Genomic DNA, 16,356 nt, shown 5'->3' with positions numbered 1-16,356 from the left:
AATCTCAACGCTTATAGAACGATCGATACGTACGTCTGGCCCCCGGAAGTGAACATCAAAATCCAAAAACTTAAAACATAGCTTAAACGAAATCTCATCGTACGCCCACCATTCCCAAGCCAATTCTCAAACAAAGAAATCCCATTCACTTGAATTATACAAGCCCCACCCAAGTCACCAAATCGATTTTCAACGACCATGACTTTCCTCTCAAGGGGAATTCATTCCTACGCCTGTTCGATTGACAGAGATCTGTTTAAAAGACGGCAGCAGCCTCGCCGAGTATTCAGCGTCGTATAAAGTCCGTCTACGTTGGTGCAGTTCCTTCCGTGACGCCAAATTTAGCGAACGAAAAGGTCAAGCAGTCGCGAAGGCGCCTAACCGCGCGAATCGACCGCTTTTCCACGCTCGAGTCGGCCTAACTTTCGCTCTCCGATCTAGTCTCGTACCTTGAACTGGGACAGATGATCCCTGGCCTCGTCCTCCGCGTCGATCGCTCGTCTGATCAGCTCGTGTCTCGAGTATGTTTCAATCGGTTTGCCCTCCCATAACGCTCTACCATCTGACCAGGGTAATTCCGGTGGTTCTGTTTTGCGAGCGCAATAATCGCGTGGCAGCGAGGAACATCGAGCTTGCCGATCGATGTGATCCAGCATCGGTTGATAGAAATTGATCCCGTAATTGTAGTTCTTGTCGTAAATGTAGGTGGGCCAGTGCTTCCATTTTGGCTCCAAAGGCACGTGCATTGGCGGCACGTAGCTTGACATTTTTGTTTGTCTTTTCGGTTTCTCTAGGTAGATAGATTCTTTTTATTCACTCGAGGATTGCCTTTAAACGTTCTTTGGAAATTGTTTTCTCTTTGAAGGATTCTTCACAAGTTTTTCGATTTACTTAAAGAGTTGTTTGAAAGCTTCTTCTGATTGGCAGAGGAGTTCGTACGAAGAGAATTTCTTGGAAGATGATCGACGTCTCTTCTTCTTTCCGAAGCTGTTTTCTCTGTAGGAAAATTCCCCTCGGTTTGTTCTAAAGCGATTTCTGACAAATTATTTCTCTCGAGTAAAGTATCATATGATTCCGAAGCTTTTATAGGAAGTGTCTTAAAGTATTCTTCGTCTTTATTCTTCTTGGAGGTATTGCTCTCTTCGCCGAAACTTTTGTATTGATCGTACTGTTTACCGATTAAACCCTTCAATCGAATAAAAATTTTAATTCTAAATTCTCCAAACCTATATTTCAGATTTATCTATGCTTGGATTTCTCCTTCTGCGAATTCTGTCTTTGCTATTATTACAATGTGTAATATCACAAGTATCGATCTTCACTGGGAGATATCGATCACCGATAAATTGCTTCTTCGAAATGTACACTTTGACGAGATGGCGGATCTATTTTTTCGAGTATTTGTATGGGTATTGTTAATGTTTCATCCAACATCTACCTTGAATAGAAAGGATTGTCGTATTGTATTTCTTTCGGTGTTTGTGGAGTTAAATGTGTTAGATACAGGACATCGTTCTTATGGGAGATTCCCTGATTTTTTTACTCACAGATTTTTCATTGTCGAACGATCGGAGGTGACAGTTGCTACGAAACGGTCGAGAAAAATTAGGCCGGTCAAGCGCGCTGCTATCTTTTGTACTTTTTCCTTACGATTGCCACATTGAGAACGGCCAATCAGCACCACTCGGCTAATAATTAGATCGTGACTGATCGGTGTTGAACGACGTTTATTAATAGTAGGATTGCGTACTCTTTATGCATCATCCTCAATTAATGACCCCAAATAATCTTTATGTCATTAGAGAACGACGATACTCTTTAAGATATCGTTGAAAATGGTTGATAATATTGTTGTCAATTCCTCATTTAGGTAACGTCGCGTTTATTTCCTTAACGATGTTCCTAATTTTGAGTCTAATTATAGCGTGGTAACAGCGACATTATTTCTTTGAAAATGTAAATATGCATTTTTTCGACGTAGTCAAATTTTGACTATGAATTATCACTTTGTTGTTGTAATTCTTTTTAAGCACTCCTTTTGAAAAAATATTTTTCGAAATAGAAAAATAGAATATGTACTGTATACAACGTAACATGTTGTAATACTGTATGTATCTTCTTTCTAAATGATTTACATTTATTGTATTTTGTATTCGTATCACCTAAATGCTCTTATTTTTATTAATACTTTTCATCAGATGCCGTTTTCCTCTTCAGGTAAAGAATTATATCGTTTCTTTTTTCGTAACACGTGGTTCTTACAAACCCCATTCACAATGACATAATCAATATACATGTGTATCGGGCATTTGGCATTTCGGTACCGATGAGACTCGAGCCAAGCAGAAACAAAGTTGTCATGTCTGATCGTCGTTCGATGACGAATCCCGTTTGTCAATCCATGCTGATTGAATTTCCATTTTCGTTTAAATAAGTAATTAGATCGCAACAGGACATTCATTTGAGTGTTTTCGATCGATACAAAAATACCTTGGATGATTAATCGATGGGGCTGATCGATGACAGAATTAAACGTATCTTTATTAATAGGTGGATATCATTGGTTAGTTATACCGGAAATAAGGCCAACTGCATCAAGGCTAAGTTAAAAATTCGCATACCCGTATAGATACTTTTCAGATCTACGTTCGTTCGAAAAGTGTTTTGAATGTAATATTGGCTTATAGATTTTCTGTAACACTTACGTAACTTGAATATATATTAAATAATGATCGTGTGTAAGTGTGGCATAGATCATACAACTTTAGAGAATAACAAATAGTATAATATTTGGGAAATGAAATTTTCGTTCCTACTGGAAACTTGATCTATGGTTGAAGTATTGAATTTTTTTAATTATTAAAAATTATTAAATTTATCGTTGATTTTCTCGAATTACCGTTTTATTACTATAAATAACGCATATGTTTTCTAACTTTATATTTAATCGCCGGCTGTGGATATGACCCAGAGATACTTTTAGAACTGCATACTTTGTCAGAAATGTCATAAAATATTGATTTATCGACTTCAAAGAATATGATTTCATTGAATAGAAATAACTCTTTTCTGGCTACTTCTCATTAAAATTCTGGTTTAACCTTCGCTATTTTAGAATTACGAATGTTTCGCATGAATCGGTTGCTCTCCTAATAAAAAGGAGCAAGGACATATATCGTCTATCATCGTGTGTATATGACAGGAAAGCGGAAATAAGTCTCATAATACCACGGTTCAATATTTTCAAAGAAGAGATAAACGGAGATAAACGGAGAGACCATTACATCATATTAAATATGTCACCTGGAAACTATATTCGCTATGCGTTTGCAATAATAACATCGTAGAATTAAACATCGGTGTTAGTAGCAAAAAGTCGTAAATTATTAATATTGCAAATTATAATGAAATTTGAATCGACGATTTAAGGAAAAGCACAACGAACGCAATTTAATTACTTACCGGATGATTTCGATTTCTTCATCCTTTTCAGTCAGGCGGCGTTCGTAATCGTGACGAAGTTGGGTCAACTCAGCAGACAGTCTTTGAGCGCGTTGTTCTTCGATCTTGCGTCCCTGCGATCAATTTCCTTTTACAAACAATTCTATCTTTCGAACTTTTCAATTTCCCACACTATAGCCGAATGATTTCTAAAAGATAATATGGGAAAATGACGTTTCTGATTATCATTCCACTACTATTTTGTGAAATTATATCAGGTCGTATAATTTTCTTCTAAATTAATAGAGAAATTACGATTAACTTAATCTCAAAATGGTAATACATTATATACTGAGAAAATTCCGATTCGGCTGTAAGATAATAAGCGATGGTTCTAATCATTAATTTCCTACTAATCAAATTTAAGCGCTGCTACTACAAATCGATCAATTATAAGGATAATGTAAATTATAAAAAATTTAGAAATTTAAAAATATTGAAATAAATAACGCTTTAAATAAATAAATTCCACTTACTGCTTCGGCTTCTTTGTAGGCGGCAGCGAGTTCCTCACGCTCGTTCTCCAACCGACGGAGTTCCAGTTCCAGTTCGTGAAGTCTGCGGTTCATATCAGACAGCTGGTTCTTGGCGTCGTTCAAGTCATCTAAAATAATAACGCAGTAATTGATATAAAATTATTTCTATACATCATTTATGATATTTTATTTACTTTTTCAATTTAAGACAAGAAATTAACTACACACACGTTCTTTCCATTTACTTGATACGCAATAGCGGGTAAAAGGAACTTGAAACATTGTATTTGTATAAATATTAGCAATCTTTTAACTTTGGTGTATTCTTCTCCTTTTTCATAATATACATTCTATTTTTAGATATATGTATATTACATTTATTTATTATTTTTGTCAAGTTACGCTATTCTTTCGTATGTTCAGCGTTTAAACTTTCTTTTATCCGCTACTGTAAATCATCAGACACTTACTATGTTTAATTTTAAATATAATGCGCGTTACGCTAGAGTTGCAATAAAATCTTTGAAACCGAGCGCAGTCAATTTTTCCGTATAATACAAATAGTTAATGGATGCCATCGATATTTTGTATTTTCAGCTTTCACTTATCCCTATTTTACTCTTATTAAGTGCTCGATTATTTACGGACGTGTAATAATATAAATGTCAGATAAATATAAGAGGGAAAATAGAAAATGAAAGAATATCGATCGATCGAGTCTTATGAAATTGCTCACCTCCCAATTTCTTGTTTTCACGAGCCAGTTGGTCTTTCAGCTCGCGAGTCTTGTCGAGTTCGGCGTTGGTACGCTGCAGTTCTTGTTGTTTGTTGCGGAGATCACGTTGGCTTTGTTCGTACATTGCCACGCTTTCATCCAAGCGAGCCTTCAGTTCGATATTGATCTTCTCCAAGTGTTCCACGCGTTTCTGCAGTTCGCGAGCTGTTCCATTGGCCTTAAAGATTGATAAATTCATAAATAAATAAAATGCTGATGGTTGAAATTGGAATATCATGTTACGTACAAGTTGCAAATTGTAAACTTTTTTCGAATCAATCGTACTTTTCCACAGTTGGCAAACAGATAATTAAACAGGTTAAAATGTGTTCAACCTTTTACGAATATTTTCGCCTAACTCAATGTTTGTCCCACGACAATGCTTTATTTATACATTTTGTTCCGTGAAAAGCTATTCTAAACGAAATCGTGGAATTATCGATCATATTCGAAAATTGTATTAAAAGAGAAAATAATACGATTCAGAAGTTGATTTAGCTTAATTTGTAAGATGATTTATGCGTGAAAAAGTAGCATAGGATAGTAGAAGTTTTGAAATTGTACCTTTTCCAAGTCGATGATCAGCACTTCTACTTCAGATTGGAGGCGGGATTTCTGCTTCTCGAGGTTGTTGATCTTGACGAGCAGAGTTTCGATCTGCTCTTCCTGTTCCTGAATGCGAGCTCCGTATTTACGACGTAGTTCCTCTACCTGTAAAATTCAGTCGACCTTTTACTCCAAAAGTCCAAACTAACAGAAACTCTGTCTATATATATTCGATACAACGACTGCTTTTGCTTCTAAAGTTTCGAGTTGTTCTTTTTAGTTACCTCTTCGGCACGAGCGTTAGCTTCGGTTTCATACTTCGATCTCCAAACTTGCACTTCACCGTTTGCTTTGACCAATTGACGTTCAATGTCCAAACGAGCTTCCGATTCCTCTTCCAATTGAATGCGAACGGATTCCAATTCCGATTCAACCTGTTGACAATTTTATTACATAAATGAAATAAAACTTAAATGTAATTTAAATGTTTATGTGTAATTTTCTAGAGAATTAAAAGAATACATACCTGATGTAAGGAGGCCTCGACCAATGAACGACGACGATCCTCATCCTCGAGACGACGGCGAGCATCTTCGAGCTGACCCGCCAGCTGAGTCTTCAGGTAAACAGCGTTCTCGATGTTAACCTATGATAAAACAAATTATTATAAAATCATTAAAAAAGCGTAATACTAAAAAGGAGCTAGAGATACAACAGTGCCGCAGATAATTCTAAATCGTTAGGATCATTTCCCGGAAGTTCGGAAAACTTCTTTTCTCTTTATTGACGTAAGACCGATGCATTTGTATCAAGTACGAGTTTCGATTAATTCGAAATTATTTACCTTCAAGTCCTGCACTTCCTTCGTCAATTCGATATTTTCCTGTGAGATCCTGGTTTTGTGGTTGGTGATGTCGATGACGGTACGATTCAATTCTTCAATTTTCACGTTAAGCTCGGCTACATGCACTTCGAGTTTCTCCACAGTTTTTATTGACATCAATTTTTCTTTCGTCACATTGTCCAGCTGGGCGAGGAGTTCGTATACCTCTTGTTGGAATTTCGATTTTTCCTTGTCAGCTCTGCAAATATTGCCAATAATGTATTAGTAGAATTCTGTCAGACGCAGACAAATTTTTATCGGAATTTAATCTTTTATTTCTTCCAGCAGCTTTGTTTATATCTTCCAATAGAATGTTTATATTATATTTCTACATGTTACATTTCATATTACTACTTTCGTCAACGATAGCTTTCTGACCTGTTTCCCTAAAACTTTTTACGCTATTCTTACATCTATATAAATCATTTCAAAGCAGGAGAAATCCAACGAAATTGCACAAGGTGTCATCGTTAATCGCTATACGCCTTACAACAGTGCCAACAAAAGCAACAGCTGGAACCTTTCTCTCTAAACAATGTCCAAGAACAACATCTTACAAAAATACTTCATTGAACGGACCCGACCTAAGATGTATGTTTCGTCCATTTATCTAAATCATCAACCGTTGGTTATTTCGAGCTCAAAACTGACATCTAAACTCTCCATTGATTACCATTAATCTTAGAAAGACGAGAAAGAGACTTTCTTAAACCCTAACGAAAACTAATAAGAAAATCAAGAAATAAGCAATTTCTTTCTCTTGCGCCTGTAAAACATTTTCCACTCATATTCCTACGAAACGAGTGAAATACTTTTTCATTCTGCAATTAAATTACGCTTAGGATGAATACTTGTCGTCAAATGTCCTTTCCTCGAAACAAAAAGCTAGAAAACTGACGTTAGCGTTTATAAATAGAATCACGACTTATGGTACACGAAATATTCGAAGATCGTTTCTATCATTTAGAGTACCGATCGATGAATTCGCCTACCATTTTCACTGTCCTCCACATTTGTAAAGTTTTTCCAAATTCTCAATAAATACATCGTATCGTTTTCCTTTACGCAACGAACTTCTTAACCCGAGATCAGTCGAAACTTCTGCATTTACTTTACTTCAACGAAAGAATAAACCATCATGAACGATATACAGTTGCAACCGTAATCGAATATCACGGTCCACTTCAATTTGTTCAATTTGTGATCGATAATGCGATCAAATCACCTCGATTGAATCTTCTCCTTTCCTCTTTAATCTTTTAAATACAAAGAGTATCTTGTTCCTCCGCATCCTCCTTCGCATGTATGTTGACAAATCTCTACGAACAAGATGGAAATAAAATACAGAGACAGACGAAGAGATAGGGAGGATCGGCTAGCGGCGATATCGGTGGTCCACCTACACGTAACACACAGAGGGTGTAAGGTGTCGGCCGATTCCGAGGATAGTGGGGATCCGGGCCGGTCGCCTGTACTAATATGGCGCGGCAACACAGGGTTGTGGATTGCCGCGCGACTCGCACGGTTAAAAATAGTCATAAGCCGAGTAGCGGCCGTGCGAGCAAAGCGTCTCGCGGGGGGAATCAGCAGAATAAAAACGTAAGAGCAAGAGGAAGGGATGTAGCAAGAGCTAGAGAGCGAGAAAAAGGGACAGAGAGGGACGGAGGGATAGAAAGTCGTAAAGGGGAAAGTTGCGAAAGTCAGGGCAAATGGTGGAGGCAGTGGCGAAGAACGAGAAGAAAACGAATAAATAAACTGGCGAGTGTTTATGCATTTATCGGACGTATAAAAATATGGAGAACGCCTATAATACACACAAGTATATACAAGTGAACTATTTCAATTTTTTACTTTTACTCTAACTTTAACTATTATCCTAATGCAACGCGTGAAAATATCTTCATTCGACTTGTGGTAATTAACTTTGCCGTGATAAAAATCGTATTCGAATGTTGCAAGATAAATTGCTTTAGTTTATCTTGATATATTCGTTAGATAGATACAAAATTAATCTGTAATGATGAATAAGTATTTGTTTAGGTTCTGTTTCTTCGGTAATGTTCAGGAAAGTATGCGAATTTGCGTAAACGTCTTTGGTATATGAAAAGTTTGAAAAGGGTTAGAAGTTGCAGAATGACGATACGACGACGAGGCAATGAAAATAACGACGAGAAACCGAAACGACGACAAGAGAATTAAAGTTGCAGTTTCGATTCTGGGATGAGAAAAAAGTTGGAAGCCAAGGAATTCGTTCAGAAACGAGGTTATACGTTTTGAGAGAACGGCGGAGGGGGTGTACAAATACGACGAAGAAAGAAGAAACAAGATCGCGTGTGTGTAAGGAAAAAATTGCAACCGAAGTGGTAAAACTAGCAGGAGAAGGGTTTATAGGATAGGTAAACGAGAATCATGAACGGAAAGAGTTTACCAAATTGAAAAAGATAGAACGTGTATGCAATCTAGGAAAGGAAAAAACGAGGAAAAAAATAAGATTGAAGAGAAAAGGGCAGAACGAGCGAATAACAAGAAGATAATGGAAGCTGTGTAATAAAGAGAGCGGCGAAAGCAGCTTGAAAGATGGGGCAGGGCTATTTTAAAAGGCATTTTAAACGGCCCTTCTTGTACCAACAGGTGGAAACTTTTTGTAGCGCCATGCAAATACTCTAAATACCTCGTGTTTCCCTTTATCGTTATTCTTTTCTTTTTCTCTCTTCTACGAAGGTAATTGAAAGAAGATCGTAAAAGGAAAAGGAACCGAGGTGGAATTTGCATCTTCCTGAAAAGTCACGGAAGTCGATGAAACGGCCATTTTACGTTTATAACGTCGTAACTAGTCTTCATTTATTATTTTCCAGCGTCGTTAATGGCGACTGGGCTGTTCTATTTCGCTGGTTGAAATATTAAGAGGCAATTAGCTGTTGCTTCGTCGCGATACCGTTGATGTATAAATGTCGTAATTGCTTTCGCTGGAGGGTACATTTAGAACGGAATCCCAGTTGGGCTCTAATTTCAGGCCGCATTCTTGATCAACCATTCCACTTGTGCGCGCTGATGCTACAGAAATACGTTCGAAAGAAGCTTCCTGATATTTCACGCCACGAAACGTGATTTTTTTAACTTTAAAAAGTGCGGCAAGGAAGCGGCTTCGTCGACCAAACTCGAGGAAAAGAATCGTTTACGTTCTAAGCTCTAAGTTGCGTTTGTTTTCTTTATTCGTGTTAGTATGTGGAAATCAATGAATTTTAGAAGAAAATTGCACGATCAGAGTGGAAAAGTTAGATCTAAATAACACGAATTATAGACGAAAGTTTCATATTCTCCAGATAAATAAGTAATGTGCTTTGGAATACAAATTTGCGTTGGAAAGTAGTTTGATTAGAAGTAGAAGTAAACGTTTATATTGAAATTTATATGAAGCGATGATTGGTTTATTTTTAACACATTGTGAAACGAGAATAGATGAACTTCCTCAGACATTAATTTACTAATAAAGCGAGATCAGGAAGAGATAATCATTTTTCATTCATCTTTTACAAACAATATATTATCGCGAGCCAAGATTATATCGTCAATAATATGTTACTGTGAAAGTATTCTATACGCTCAATAATGTTCATCCTATCTTCTTGAATCGTGATTGAATTAAATAGAAGCTAAACGTATACATAGTGTCAGTATCGTTCAAGAAATCAATGGCGTTTATTCCACGTTGCGCAATATATCCGATTTGATAAAATCCCAATGAAGCGCCAGTCTTTGCGATAAAGTCAGATTTTTTTCCATATCAAACTTGCGTCGAATATGTTACATATTTAGTATACTCAAAATTGATACGAATTTTGATTACGATCTCTCCTACAAAACTTTGACTTAATTTTCACTCTAATCGTTGAAACATGCTCCCAATCCTAACTTTAAAACAATTACAACTATATATTACGTATATTAATAATAAGAATACTCTTTCGAAAAACAATCCTCCGCCGTACGCTGTAAGACCTTGGTCAAACATTGGCAACCAAAGAGAAGAGATTTAAAAAAGTTTCGATTAATAACCTCCCTGAGACTCGATACAGACAGCAGACACGCGAAATAATAGACAGCGTCCAGATGACAGCTCGATAAATTCTCGAAACGGAGGCGTCCTTGTAACGAGCGATATCGCGCATTGGGGCGCCGGGACGTCGAAAAGTTGGTTATGTTTAGAAGTGCTGGGAGAACGAGTCTACGCGTATTTCAGGTGCGAGTAACTTCGTTGTTTGGCCAGAGGCCAGTATCGTCGAGCATAATTCCCGCAATTTTCGAATACGCTTTCGTTCCGCGCGATACTTGCTATAATTAACGATCCAACAGTGATTCATCCTTGTTTTCCATTTCGTTTCTTTCCACATTTTAATCCGTCGTTTTTCCCCTTCTTCTTCTGTGTTTCTCTATCAGTTCGATAATACACGAGCAACGAAACTGGGTTTCGACGAATCTTCGAACTTCCGGTGAACTGTTTATTGACGCTTTGCACGGCGTTCGCGCGCTTTGACCTCAAAGAGCGGGATCGCGAGGCCGCGATTTTATTTTCACAGGTGTATATAATTAACCACGGTTTATTGGTGTTCCTATTCCAGCGTACCTTACACCCTATCGAGATTCGACGCCTGTTTCGACTCCCTCGGACAGAATGTTATCGCGTTTCGTTTCGTTGCTCGGATTTAATATCGTTTTCAGTGGATTCGTTTCAGCAGAACGTAACGTGTACTCTCGAAGCGTTTATATGAAACGTATCTAGTTCGGTCGAGTGTCTGCGATTTCGTGTTAACTAAAGCTTGGGAATCAAGTTTTTGTCGAATATTTGAAACTATCGACGTTTTAGATATTGGAATCATTGAAAATACGCTTTTACGCAGCGGCGATGTAGCTTGGAATTGTGGAAAACGATTTACTAGAAATACACGGCGAGGTATATTTTTGGTTAACTTTGGATTATTTTAGAAGTGTCAGGTATAATTTGTATAGTATCTGGTCGTGTTTGTGTTCAATATGATGCCGTACTGAAAATAGAATGAAGATATACCAAAGGTAATTGAGTAAATGGTTATGTAACTGTTTTTAGCATCGTTTGATGAATGCATTAGACTAATTGCTTTGGTAGGTGCGATGATACGAAGAAGAAGGTACGTATTGATATACCGAAGGACAAATAACATTTTCTACTAAACTTCTAACTAACCTGCTGTGCTTAGATATATAAAAATAAATTTTTTTGAAGGATTATAACTTTGATTAATTTGCTGACCTGGCGCGTGCTTTCGAAAGTTGGTCGATTTGATCTTGGAAGTCGACAACAACTTCCTGGTGTTTCTTGCGCAGAAGATGCGCGGTTTCCTCGCTCTCGAGATGAACATCTTCGAGTAGTTTGCGCAGCTTGGCCAGTTCCGTGTCCCTCTTTTTGTTAATCTCGAACTGTTTAATTTTAATAGAGGTCGTTAATATCGCGCTATTAATGAAATTTAATCGAATGAAATCTGTAAATCTAAGAATTACACGATTATATTATGTGTTTCGTTGGAACGATTCATTCCGAGACTTACTTGAGATTCGGCGCCACCCTCTGCCTCTTCGAGACGTTCGGACAGCTGGATGACTTGCACGCTCAAATCAGCGCGCTCGCGTTCAATCTGCAAATTAAATAGAAAAGATTAAAATCTATCAGTTAAGAGACATAGTGATACATAAATGAATATTGTGGAGATTTTAATTATTTTTAATTATTTTAGGAGTCAACTAAGCATTAACATTTCGTTAGTTTCCGTGTAACGAGAAACAAAAGCTTGAACTTTTTCCACGTATTTTTGTTCTTTTGCTTTCCCTTTTGTGGCCGTGATCCTCTGTGTCAATAGACGATCTACTATTTCTACTATTACACTTTAAATTCAATTTAAATAAAAGAGAAAACTAATGTTTATAAGGTAGCTAAAATTTTGTGAAAATTTAACATTTTTTATTGGGACATGCTTATCATTATCGATTCAGTAATCGTATCGTGAATTTTGAAAATCCCTGAAGCTATAGAAAGCACAGAATGAAAATTTTCAATTTCTGCAATTCCTCAGCAGCTTTTAATATTTAAAAATAACTCTTCGCGTACTGAAATATTCCATTTACGAATTCTTGGACCACTCGATCCAAACGTCAAACATCTCTGCCACTTCAGAAAGGATCAAGGATCGATCATTCCATTTCCCTGATAATAAACATAAGAAACCTCGTAAAACGTTCCATAACGCGTCAAGAAACGTACCACTGATACAAGGAATTCGAATCGTTCCTAACTTCCATACGTCGAGTATGAATTCATCGAGATGGCATTCTTGTTGATACACGTCCAGTGTAATCGAGACGCGCGGCATTGTTTTGGAAAGAGGCCTCGAGAAACGATGCGAACAGCTCGGTGCAAGCTTGACGTCAGGTTTCTTTGGACCGCGAATAGAACGATCTAATTTCGTACGGACTGCCTCTATATCGGGAGCTTTATTCATATTACAAACGAGGCGTTTATCGAGAAAAGAGAGTCGCGCGACACCACCATAACTGTTAGTTCTCTAAAAACCATTAACGTTCACTATGGTTCTTGAATGCCGATATTACTTGTTGTTAAAATGCGACTTGTTGTCCCGAAGGAACGCGTAGAAAAATATTAAAGGAAAATAAAGAACTTATTTTAACCATGACTCTTTAACCTTGCCTCTGGTAACAGAAGATTTATCGATCATCGATCGGAAAAATAGCTTCCAGTAGGAAACCCTAACTTGATGGAATTTGAAGTTGGGTAAATTTTTGTATTGTTCGTATAATTAAATTTCTAACTATACGGAGTGGTAAAATTTAATATGAGTTTTTTGATAAAAAATTTATTATTAAAAAATCTATCATTTGATAGTTTAAATGTTTAGGAGACTTTATGTCCTCGTATCAGGATACTTGTATAATTAACTACACGTGTATGGATATTTGAATATCAGGAAACCAATTCAAACGATAATCGTAATCAAAGTAAGAAGAAGTCGCAACATTATGTAATAAGAAACGCGATCTAGGCAACGTGGGCTGTTTATTCTTCACAAGAATAATTAACCGGACACTTCATCGGATGATACGTGTTAAATACGATCATAATTTCCAAGTTTTTACGGTTTCGTAGCAGGGAAAATGTCGCTGGCACCGGTTCAAGTCACGTATTACAAATAGCATTACGAATCTGATTTCCTTGAAGTTTGATCGCACAATGAAACGCGAAGAATCTTCCGATTTAACGCTCTATTTAAACAGAGACTACCATTGTTTCTAGAATATTAAACTCTACTACTCTAAAATGCATCAAAAGTTTACATTCTAAATATCTTTAGAATCTTCGAAATTTTGATACGTAAATAAAGAAATGTATTGTCTGCAATTAATTTGAAAATTATATTTATATATTTTGTGTCATGTTGAAAGACAAAGTTATTCGATGATTAATCGACGAATGATATTTTATGACTCGAACAAATTTCAAGTTTTCTTAGTATCGTCATTTTAACTTCTTTTGTACGAAGTAAATTTCCGATAAAAGTATCAGGTTTTCTCGGTTCTGTCTTTTTAAACAGGTAGACGTAGATACTTGTTGGCCGAACACGAGAGAGGAATGCGAGTTCGTACGCTGAAGAGGCGCGCATCCCCAAAAATAGCTGCGACTCGAGAGCTGGACATTTCGACCTACTGCTCCCCACTCTATGATGGAGAGCAGGCCAGCCCCGCTTTTTTTGTATCAGTTTCAAAATTCACAATACCCGGATTACATAAAGTCTCAGAATTGACGTTTACTTCTGACTGTTTTAGTATTTTTATCTATAGAATCTCGACGTGTGCTTAACTCGAATTCCTTTCGATATTTGGGTATTCAAGAAAACGGAGAACGCATTGATCAAAACGTTTTCTCTGTTCTGTTAACTAACCGCGGTAATTATTTACCCACGTGAAAAAATACGAGTTACTTTCTGCATGCTAGGAATTATTCTTCACTATCGGAATAAGAAAAAGGCAAAGAAAGATAATAATCACTCCCCGTTATCAAAACAAGAAAGAAAGAGACAAAGATAATAAATAGTATTCTACTATAATTCGAAACAAGGAAACCACACGTTTCACTAGAAGAAACGATTCAACATCAAACGATCAAACGATCTCCGCTAGAATAAGAGTTCACAGAGGGAAACTACTGGAAGAGGATCGATGGAAAGAAAACTCACCCTCTGACGCAGCTCTCTCTCAGACTCCAGGTCATCCTGCAGCAGGCGGATTTTGTCCTGAAACGAGAGGCAAAAAAGGATTAGAGCGTATCACGGACCACGTTACAGAGGGTCGATGCTTTACGTAATCGGCCGACGAGAATATCCAACAGACCGAGGCTCGCAAGGTATTTCAGAAAGACGGACAGCCTCTGAAACGGGCTGACTCGCGGAGGGAACAGGAGGATCTTCGTTTTCAGCGACCGTTCATCGGGGTCGTTTCTCAACCGAGGAACCAAGGAACGTGCACTCGTCTGTACGTGTTCCATAACGAGATCAATGGCAAACGGTTCTTCTCGAGTTGAAAGAAATAAGAAAAAAAAAAAAAAAAAAAAAATGAACAATCTTACTTGAGTCTATAGACGAATACACGTTTCCTGGTTCTGTTCTTCGAGTTTTCCTCCTTCGTTGAGTTTTTTCGTTGAAGCCACGAGATTGGCATAATCAGGGGTAGCTGAAGACGAGCCATAAGAAGATCCGGATGGGATACATTGCTCAAGGTTCTCGATGAGAACGCTTTGTGGATCATTCGAAGATGTCACTCCTTCGTGGCACGATCGTCATTTAGGGCCGATATTTACGACTATTTTCGTACACGAGCAATTTGATAGCTACAGAACCGTCTACGACACTTTCGTTCCTCGTCAGGGTTGGCACTAATATCCCTTATGGTCACTGAACTTTCTCGCGTCTCACTGTCCCCGAAATCGGTCACTGCTCGACATTTCACCTTTTCACCAGCGATCACTTCCTCTACGTGATTTGTCCTTCTTCTTGTTCTTTCGTCGCGTCGTTCAAAGAAACATAAATCGAAGGACTTCCTCTGAGAACCCCGGTGTTTCGATCCTCTTCTCGTTCTTCTGTCTCGCTCTCTTCGTGTTGCATCATCGGGCAGACTTGGATGAACATTCTAGGTTCGCTAAAACCTTGGATTCTTCGGATCAACGAATTTAGACCTAACGAGAGGTACGTAAGACGTCCAATCATATATTATATTTCGCAAAAGATACTTTCGACTATTACCAGTGAAATACCTTAGCTATTACGTGGATGGAACATTAATAGTTTCGTTCGTATGTTTCAGCGATCCTCCCGTTCCCTTCCTATTCTTAGCAACTAGTTGTAAGCGATACTTCTACAACATGGTAACTAACCAGCTTTTCAGAAACTAATCTTTATTAGCTATCTATTGTATTAAAAGTAAAGAGATGAAATTAAGATAAAAAGGTCGAATTGAAAAAGATCATATTTGATATATAGAACAGTATCTAAACGAATAATAGTTTAAATAATTATTTATGGTCATCGAAAAGCAACGAAGAAAAACAGAGCATCGTTGTGCTTTTAAACGTGACTGTCTTGTATCAAAATAATTTTTAAGAAAAACGAGTAAAATAGCATTCGTTTCTGCGGAACTTACCTCCAGTCTGGAGAGAGCGCTCAGGTCGGCGCTGTATTCGATGCTGACATCGGCAGTACCACCGCCGGTGGAGCGGTACGTGTACTTGGAAGCTTTAGCGACCGCTGAAGACATCCTGTTCGCTAAATTCACTCGCTATTTTCACCAAGACAATTTGTCCCCGTATGGAGCCGAGAGATTCGTTTCTTCCTCGGTCTTTTCTCGCCTAAAAGCAGCCTCTTACGTCGACGCGTCGGCTGTTACAGTCGTTTAATTTCTTTCAAACAAAAATATAATCGTCGTAATATAATTTTGCTACCACTTTTCTTCCTCCTCGCCGCTTCTTGTTCGGCTTGTTCTTCGTCTTCTTTCTTATTCTGTTCTTCTTCTTCTTCGGGGTTTCGGAGCCGACCAGCGCCCTACTCGTAGTGCGCGACCCGTCGTCGTTCGTATGGCGC

General features: G+C 37.8%; 2 protein-coding genes across 2 annotated transcripts in view; both read right to left on the bottom strand.

Annotated features, from left to right (window-relative positions):
* Positions 1 to 1,708, bottom strand: part of LOC122568560 (paramyosin, short form-like) — a 3,955-nt gene extending 2,247 nt beyond the window's left edge. Inside the window, exons 1-2 of the mRNA XM_043728441.1 lie at positions 1,548 to 1,708; positions 450 to 1,438 (exon numbers count right to left, since the gene is read on the bottom strand). Coding sequence (XP_043584376.1) covers positions 450 to 767 — 318 coding nt within the window. The 5' untranslated portion in view covers positions 768 to 1,438; positions 1,548 to 1,708. The remainder of the gene's footprint in view (positions 1 to 449; positions 1,439 to 1,547) is intronic.
* Positions 1 to 16,356, bottom strand: part of LOC122568551 (paramyosin, long form-like) — a 23,483-nt gene extending 7,127 nt beyond the window's left edge. The window contains exons 1-11 of the mRNA XM_043728424.1: positions 15,920 to 16,356; positions 14,461 to 14,517; positions 11,764 to 11,850; positions 11,469 to 11,635; positions 6,143 to 6,380; positions 5,825 to 5,944; positions 5,583 to 5,732; positions 5,317 to 5,463; positions 4,714 to 4,930; positions 3,978 to 4,105; positions 3,463 to 3,575 (exon numbers count right to left, since the gene is read on the bottom strand). Coding sequence (XP_043584359.1) covers positions 3,463 to 3,575; positions 3,978 to 4,105; positions 4,714 to 4,930; positions 5,317 to 5,463; positions 5,583 to 5,732; positions 5,825 to 5,944; positions 6,143 to 6,380; positions 11,469 to 11,635; positions 11,764 to 11,850; positions 14,461 to 14,517; positions 15,920 to 16,033 — 1,538 coding nt within the window. The 5' untranslated portion in view covers positions 16,034 to 16,356. The remainder of the gene's footprint in view (positions 1 to 3,462; positions 3,576 to 3,977; positions 4,106 to 4,713; positions 4,931 to 5,316; positions 5,464 to 5,582; positions 5,733 to 5,824; positions 5,945 to 6,142; positions 6,381 to 11,468; positions 11,636 to 11,763; positions 11,851 to 14,460; positions 14,518 to 15,919) is intronic.

The sequence above is a fragment of the Bombus pyrosoma genome, linkage group LG6 (assembly GCF_014825855.1).
Source record: "Bombus pyrosoma isolate SC7728 linkage group LG6, ASM1482585v1, whole genome shotgun sequence".
NCBI classification, from domain to species: domain Eukaryota; kingdom Metazoa; phylum Arthropoda; class Insecta; order Hymenoptera; family Apidae; genus Bombus; species Bombus pyrosoma.
The sequence above is the reverse complement of the archived record's forward strand: the minus strand, read 5'-3'. Positions and strand labels throughout refer to the sequence as shown.